Source organism: Odontesthes bonariensis, chromosome 5 (assembly GCF_027942865.1).
Source record: "Odontesthes bonariensis isolate fOdoBon6 chromosome 5, fOdoBon6.hap1, whole genome shotgun sequence".
Classification (NCBI taxonomy): Eukaryota; Metazoa; Chordata; class Actinopteri; order Atheriniformes; family Atherinopsidae; genus Odontesthes; species Odontesthes bonariensis.
This window is the reverse complement of record NC_134510.1, coordinates 14,867,332-14,876,178: the sequence shown is the minus strand read 5'-3', so window position 1 is coordinate 14,876,178 and position 8,847 is coordinate 14,867,332. Positions and strand designations below refer to the sequence as shown.

Sequence of the window (8,847 nt, the reverse complement as noted above, 5' to 3'; positions counted from 1 at the left end):
AGTGGCAGACCACTTAAATGTCAGCTGCGCATGTACAATATGTATTCTTAGATTCATCATCTTAACAAGACAAGTCTTAGCTGGAGTTATTTTCATAGTGACTCTTACATTTACTTGGACTTTTACTTCATTCTAGACAGTATGAACTCAAGATGGTTCATGTTTTGTTTCATCCAATTATTTTAATTGGTCAGTATGTAACAGTTTTTGCATTTCATTCCTGCAACACATAAAAAAAAACTTCAAACAGTGAAGCTTTTACAACTTTGTAATGTTGCTTTAAGTTCCAACCTCAGAGTTACCCCTTTGAGACGTTTTGGCATTGAGGGTAGCAAATGATGAATCCTTTCATTTTGCATCGTCATGTTGAAAAACGTTTGGATTTCCCAGGAGATGTTCTTTTGCATCCTGTACATTGCTCTAAAATCTTAATGAACTTTTCTGCCTTAATGCTGCTGCCACAGAAGTGTGAGCTTTACTGAGGGCACTGATGCAATCCCTTAACACCCCAGAGCCTGGCTTTTGGACTTGTTGCTGATAAAATTCTGGATACCTTCCATCTTTGGTCCAGAGCACACATTTCTTCCAAAATAGATGTGGAATACTGATTAGTCTTATTTTTCACTGTGTGATGTTCCTCTCTGCGAGGATTATTGTTTTACAACATTTTATTGATATTCTGATGCATTTATTGATAAACTGGAAGTTATCTGTCTATGCTCCTCAAAGACTTTGTACCAAACCAAGATTACATGATCACCTGTGACATCGTCTGTTTTAAACTGCTTTTCTAAAGCTCATCACTGGCCCCAAATTGCCAACGAGCTAAATCAGAGATTTAGGTTGAAGAAAAAGAAAAAAAGAATGATTTTCAGTAATTGCTGTCTGAAATGAAATAAAAGTGAACCATTCATTAAATGTTAATACCGCTCTTAGGGTGGCTGTAATGATAAAATAAACCATTTTACCTGTAAGTTAGATACATTCTTTCTTGAGCTTATGAAAAACAGTGCTACCTGTACCAGGGCGAGATTTAAATATATATTAAAAAAAAGCAACAATGATAAGTATCAAGAAACAGTAACAATGTTTAATACCTATTCAACACTAATTTTCTCTTCTTTTTTTGGACATACAGTTAATGATAATACAGATAATAACATCTCATCATGTAAAAAGAATAGAGCGCATAGAGAACACAATGAAGCAACACCCATGAAAGCCAGCATCTCCCCTTTTAATAGACAACTAATGGAGAAAAATGAATGATGAATCCAAATGAAAAATGGGCATGAGGGAGGAGGGGGAGTTGTGTTTAAAACCATCCATGTCATATAAATTTTGACTGTGATGAATTAAAGGAAATTACTGCAAAAGAAAACTGTGTATTCATTCCAGGAGGTATCATTTATCACCTCCTGACCTGTCAGACTACTTAATCAATTAATGCCCATGAATTAATCCATCTTCAGTCTTTCCATAAAGCTAATACTGAATGTCACGTGAAAGTGGTAATTCATCACAGGCTGACCATTTGTGGGGAAAAAAGAAAAAAAATCAAATAAATAGTATACTTTCTCAATAAGGCCACATTATACACTTTCAACATTTTGCAATGTGAAGTCTGCTTCCACCCCCCTTTCTTTCTTATTTTATGTTTCATGAACAAACTTTTTGGAATAATTCCAACACATCTTGTTTATTATATGGAGCAGCTTCTAAGATATATACTGTACATGTACATTTTTTATTTCAAGCTAAATAAAAAGTCTCCAAGTTGGATATTGTATTTTACTAATTCCTCTGACATGTAGCCTAATATTTGGTTATACTGTAGCCTATGTTCCTCCGTTGAAATACAATATATTCAGGGAATGACAGGCAGAAATATAATTCTTAAATATCTAAATTTTACTCCTCCTGGTGGCTCCTGTTGCCCACCAACACTGGCTTGTGTTGCTGTGTCAATGAGTAAATGCATCGCTTACCAAATAGACCTGTTAAATATCATTATGCCATCACGTTACAGAGAAAACTCAAACAAAATGTTAATATGTAACATATTTAATGTATTCCAACCACGCCATGTTTAGAAAATTCATTTTTCCCACGGAACAGTAATGCACCATGTGGTCTAATCAGCTGATGTAGAAAAAAAAGGCCGTCTAGCTTTCTGTGACGCAGGGTTCACGCTACGGTACGCCATTTGTGTCTAGCATCAAAAAAGCGCGGACGTTGGAAATAGTCCGATAATAATGGGTAAGTCACGTTGATGTTTCTTAGTATTAACATTTTTTCCCTCCAATTGTGTTCAACTAAACAGTAGTAAACTACGTGTCGTGTATCGAGTACGGTTTGGGCAGTAAAGAGCACTGTTTCAGAGGTCGACGTTAGCCTCCTTTTTGGGCCACTGTGCTGCCGTCGTTTTCCAAGGCTCGGAGCGTTCTCGATCCGCCTCAGCCTCACTGGGATTGGCTTTCACGGCTAATGGCGCAATTTAATTGGACGCGCTATGCGTATGTCAAAATAAGGTTGGGGAACATGTTGCTAGTTAGCAAGTTAGCATCTGTACACAGAAGCGGCAGCACATCTTCATGAGCTCACTCATATCGAGTTGCACAAAATCATGTACTGAGTGCAAGAGTTTTGATGCGATATATACTCCCGAGTCGGATGTTTTTCATGAACGGTGCGGTTTCCAGCGTGCTGTTTCAACCTCTTCGGCTCACTTTAACATTACTTTTAAGCTAGCGTTTGACAGGGCTTACCAAAACGCTTGAAAGCCAAACAAATGGAGTCAGTAGTCAAATGAGGAAGTCTTCAGTGTAGCAGAGTTGTGTGTACGAGATCCTTTGGAGTCGTCGCTCACTTACACACAATGTATACCGAGCCTTCGTTTTACCGTACTTGTGAATGCAGTCTCTTATTTCCTCCTGCCCAGAAACCTGTAACCCCCGCAGTGGACTGTGACCGCTCTCAATATATTTAGACATATATTAATTGTCTTGTATACTACACTGAATTTCAACCACAAATTCGATAATTCAATTGTACATATATTAAAGTGTCATGTTTAGAACATGCTACTGCTTTAGTTAATCTTCTGTTAAAATGTACCAAAACATGCGGTAGTCGGCGATAGAGAGTATAATGAGCAGATTCGCAAAGTTGGGAGAGTAAGAAATAAAGGCATAATATGTTGAAACTGATCTTAAATCCCTTTTGTGACCCGTAGATGGATCAAACAATCAAAAGTTTTTTTTTTTTTTTATATATATATCAACTTTCTTTCAAATAACTCCTTAACTCGAAAAGTGATTACAGGAAGCACCAAACACACAAGTACTTTTCTGATAGCGCAAGTGTGTTTCCAGGGGCCACTGAAATGTGTTGGACACTGATAAAATACGCTTGAACGACAGTTTAATGGTACAAACAAGGCAAACGAAAAATAGATTACTGTCTTCCTTGTTCTTGATGAGCTCAAGGAAAAGGTTTGGGGGAGGATTCCTATAGACTTGGGGAAAGAACCTCTGTATAGAGAGTTTTGCAACTGATCTAGCAAAAGGGCACAAAAAGCACAATATATTTTGCCCTGCAGAAGTTTTACAGCAGTTGGGATATCACACGCAGCCCTCATAAATGTGGACAACCCGAATATGCTAATCACTTGATGCTTTTGTAGGTAAAAAAAAATCAAAAGTATTGCTTAAGGAAAACAATACGATCCTTCACTTACTTTTTAAAACAGAAAGTCAGTTGGCTGGATGAGGAAAACTGCTTAAGAGGGTTATTATGAGTTAAATGGACACCGGCATTGCAGACTAAAGTGATACATCATCACCGCCATCAGATAGGACGGACAGTTGGCCCCTATGTGTAACGACAAACAAGAAACTACAAACTAGATAGGTGGCACCTAAAATAGTTACCCGAATGTACAACCTCAGTGCCACTAGTCACTACACATGGAGTTTCAGATTGAAGCTAATTTGATGAACCAAGGTTTAAAAATACCCTCCTGAAAACCCCGGATCCACCATGTAATTAATGCCTGAAACAGTGAGAAGGCAGAATGTGGCATCTCTTTCAGACAGCAGCAGCAGAAACCGCACAAAATTGTGAGGTTAAACTTTGCCAAAGAAGTTAAAAAGAAGACCGCTGAACGTTTCAGGGCCTTCTGTGGTCGGATGAGACTAAAATAATGCGCGCTGCCGAGATGTTTCCCAGGAATGTTTCCCAACACTCGGCCTGACGGCATCGCAGAGGGCCGTTCGTGACACATTTTTTAATGGAATATCAAGAAGAGACTTCACATATTTTGTTTCATCGCTTTATTTTAGTTTTTATTGTCCGTCTAACCTGTTGTTTTTAGTTCTACCAGAACTCAGTTACCCTACACTTGAACCTGAAATGTGCAGTTTTGGATCTTATGAAATTGCAGCAATATTGTACCGTGTGTTTCAGCTCTGCAAATTATAAAGATAATAACTCTGGCAAATGCAGGAAATCTTCTTATGGTACACTGTAGTGAGCTGTAATTTTCACCATTTGTCATGAAATAAAAACTACTACAGTTTGTCCAGAATTATTAGTCATGATTGTTTAGATCAAGAGACACTGACTTAGCTGGGCTTGTTTGTGGTATTTCCACGAGATAAAAGCAGTTTTTAAGTTGCCATTCTTTAACTAACAGTTAGTGGCTTAAGGCACTAGATGGCGATATTTACTTGCCCTTGGTCAGTTGCTCAGTAAGTGGATCTCTTCATGGGGTTGGTGTTAGATAAATAGGGATACACACTGACTTGTGACAAATTAAGACAATTAAACATGACAAACCTAAGTTCTGTTTTTATTTTTTATTTTTGCCCTTTTCCACAGGATTTTGATCCAGTTTTGACGATAGCAATTAGCTTAGGTGGCGTGCAGTATCATAGCGGGATATGTCATGGATGAAACGCTGGAATTAGGAGACGAGGTTGCTGAGAACAAAGTGCCTGAAAATGACACCAGTGGGAGGGTGCAGTCAGATGATGCGGAGGTGGAGGAAGCCACAGGGGCCTCACTCGGTGGCGCAGGTGAGCCTGACGTAGCAGGTGAAGCAGTCACCGAGAGGCCGTTGCCAGAGTCTGCACCTGAAGATGGGGATAACCTGTGTGCTGTATGTGGCTTTTCAGCCAAGCACCCAAGGTCACTGAAGATTCACTATGCACGAAAGCACGGAAAGAACTCTGATAAAACCCCCAAATCTCCAGGGAAAAGTCAGAATGTCCCTGAGGTCAGTGCAGCCGAAATCCAACCGGAGACAATCGTGAAGCCGAAGACAGAAAAAGATGTGGAAGTAAAACAAAAGCAGAGGTCCAACCTTGATGAGCGGAAATCGGCGGCAAGTGACAATGGCATGAACGTAAGGAGTTTAACTAAAAGGCAAAAGGTACCAGACAAGCAGCAGTTAGATCAGGATGAGCTGATCCTCACCCAAGAGCGAAGAGTGAGCAAACGAATCCCAAAACCCAAGGTTATTTATTCCTGCAACTACTGTGGGCAAGAGTTTAGGGACAAGTCTCCTCATGATGTTCATGTCCAGAGATACCATGCCAAAGACGTCCCATTCTCATGTGAGTATTTCCTATTCTCCTGATGAGATTTGACTGTTAAAATCCAAGCCCCAAAATTTTAATACATCAATTTTTTAGAAATCCCTTGATATCCTCAGACAAAACATGTGAATCATGTCTAGAGCTTGTTATTTAAAGCTAGTATAATACTGATTTGATTGATTCCAAAAATATCAGCATCTTCGATATATAGAGCTGTTAACATGTATCTTTAAATGTCTTTCAGTTGATGCTGATGAGAACATGGATGAACAGGAGGAGTCTGAGGACCAAGGCGACATTGGAAATGCAACACCGACACGACTGGCGACCAAACGTGCTCTCAGCAGGTTCCAGCTGAAGTGTGCAAACTGCGATTTCAGGGTCAGCACCGCCGCGGTGCTGGAGAGGCACGCTCGTGTCAAACACCGGGACCTGGAGTGGTACCGCTGCAAATTGTGCAACTTTTTTGCGGCCACATCTGAGTGGATGGATGCTCACCTGTCCTCGGACGGCCACTTGCAGCAGCAGAAAGGGAAGAAGGGCACGGAATCCTCCTCGTTCGAAGAGTGTGTCGAGACTGTAAGCAGGGACCGTGCTGGAGACGGCGCCGATACAGGTGATATTGATCAGATGTCAGGAGGAGAAGGAAAAGCTACTTCGAAAGAAGGTAAACAGGAAACCAATGAGACGGCAGAGGATGCCAACTCTGAGCTGGCAGAGGAGGAAGACGTAGAGCTGGGACCTCCCAGGAAGAAAAGGGGACGACCAAAGCAAGGCTCTACTACAACGTGTGGATACTGTGGCCTGGTCGTGTCCAACGCCACCAACCTCAACGTGCACGTTCGCCGCAAACACAGCAAAGATTACGGCTACAGCTGCACTCTGTGCAACTACAGCTGTGTGACCAAAGGAGACATGGATCGCCACTGCTTCACTAAGAAACACGTTAAACGAGTGCAAGAGGGTGTGAGTAAGAACCCAGCGACTGCTCACATAAGTGCATCATTGCCGGAATCCACAAGTACACCTGCCTCAAACACCACCACCACAGAAGAAGACGACGCTCTAGTTCAAGAGGACAAAGCAGAAGAGCAGACTCAGTCAGACACGCGTGAGCAAAAAAGTAAATATGACTCTATTAATGCGTGCACCCTCTGCGACTTTGTTGCCCAGTCGATCCCTTCGCTCCACCTTCACGTCAAGAGAAAGCACACCAAAGATTTTGAGTATGTCTGCTTGGCATGTGGCTACTATGCTGTAACGAGCAGGGAAATGTATCGCCATGCTAGCACAGAGAAGCATAAGCAGAAAAGCCAGAGATACCTGGAATCTCAGGGAAGTGAAGGACAAAAAGCGTTACAGGTCCCATTAAAGCAGAAGATCAGTGAGCCTCCCGGAGAAAGCTCCAACCCTGACTGCGAAGGTCCGAACCCCACGGACGTGTCTGGGTCTTGTTCCAGTGACAGTCAAGTGACGGAGATCCAGAATTCATCTGAATCCTCTGTCACCGCAGAGGCTGGTGGTGCTGTGGTCGTTGTGGTTGGCGGTGAAGATGAGGAGCAAGCAAAGACCATTACATCTTCTGCTGGCAGTGAACCAGATCCCACCAACCAGACAGCTGAGCACGCAGCGCTGTCGGAACCCCAGCAGGGCTCGGAAGAACTGCAGGAGGAAAAGGATAAACCGACGGGAGAGGAACACTCGAAGGCGAACTTGATGATTGTTGATACGCAAATGTCCAAAGCTCCTCCGTTTGATGCCTCCATCGTATCTGTAAAGTCCCTTGCTGAGCAGGAAAATCTGCCAATGGAAAGTGAGTCCTCTGTGATATGTTTGACAGGAGGGTCACCCTCTGGGTTCATGTCCCCCAGCGCTGCTTATGTGAGAAAGCTCAAGCCCAAGGAAGCGAAGACGAGGGAGGAGGCCAAAGGAAGCAGCTCTCGCATTCGCTGCGAGGACTGCGGCTTCATGGCGGACGGCATCAGTGGCCTCAACGTCCACATCTCAATGAAGCACCCGTCCAAAGAGAGGCACTTTCACTGTCTGGTGTGTGGCAAGTCGTTCTACACCGAGAGCAACCTGCACCAGCACCTCACCAGCGCTGCCCACCTGCGCAACGAGCAGAACAGCGTGGAGGAGCTGCCGGAGGGCGGCGCGAGCTTCAAGTGCGTGAAATGCACCGACCGCTTTGAGACGGAGCAGGACTTGTTTTTTCACATCAAGGAGAAACACGAGGAGCTCCTCAGGGAGGTCAACAAGTACGTGCTGGAGGACACGGAGCAGATAAACCGCGAGCGCGAGGAGAACCAGGGCAGTGTGTGTAAATACTGCGGCAAGGTGTGCAAGAGCAGCAACTCCATGGCCTTCCTGGCACACATTCGCACCCACACTGGTACGTAACTCGCCTGGGTTTACTCTTCGTCTCCCTTTCACCTTCTGCGTCTCAGGCGCGTATTTACAGCATCTTTCCGCCACTAAAAAGCATTTCCCTTGTAAAAGCAGCTCCAAGTAATTTCCATGAAGCATAAAATAAAGACAGATTAATGGAGCACCTACAGAACACCAGGAGTTTGTTAAAAGCCCGCAGGACAACACGGTATTAGGGAGGTGTTTATCATGCTTTATTTATTCAAAGTATATATCAGTGCAAATGTTTGAATTAACATACTAACACATAGTTAAGTTTCTTGACTTAGTCATTTGTCAATTTATTTTAATCTAGAAGTAAAATTTGTCGAAAAGATTAAACCCATTAAAACCTATACTTTGCATTTTGTTTTTGCATAAATTGATAAGCCTGGGACTTGTGGTCCTCAGGATGTCTTAAAAGCACACGGGCTCAACCTGTTTTACCCAAAATCCTTAAGAATACTAAGAATAATCTCTTTGTGCGGCTGCTCAGCTATTAGGCCTTTGTTTTTAGGATACAACGGTATTTAATGGGGAGATACAGCCGCTTCTTTGGCAGCTCAGGCTAATGTTAAGGCTACTATCTACCTCAGCCAGGTAATAGCTCCTTTAGTAGAGGTGAAGGTAAAGACTGATTGAGCTTCAGACTAGCAGGAGAGACGCTAATGGACCCCAGATTGGGATTTCCTGAGCAACGCTTGGTCAGAGACGTGTGCGACTCATAATTGATGTGTCCATTACCAAGACTCAGTTGTAATTATAGTCAATAAGTCTCTGTAAATGTGTTAAAGCTTAGGCTAAAAGCATTGGAGGTCCAAAGAGAGGTGGGCTAATAATT

At 42.7% G+C, this 8,847-nt stretch overlaps 1 protein-coding gene across 1 annotated transcript in view; it reads left to right on the top strand.

Annotated features, from left to right (window-relative positions):
* Nucleotides 1-2,181: 2,181 nt before the first annotated feature.
* znf407 (zinc finger protein 407) overlaps nucleotides 2,182-8,847 on the top strand; it is a 143,926-nt gene continuing 137,260 nt past the window's right edge. The window contains exons 1-3 of the mRNA XM_075464973.1: nucleotides 2,182-2,259; nucleotides 4,882-5,618; nucleotides 5,845-7,992. Coding sequence (XP_075321088.1) covers nucleotides 4,949-5,618; nucleotides 5,845-7,992 — 2,818 coding nt within the window. The 5' untranslated portion in view covers nucleotides 2,182-2,259; nucleotides 4,882-4,948. The remainder of the gene's footprint in view (nucleotides 2,260-4,881; nucleotides 5,619-5,844; nucleotides 7,993-8,847) is intronic.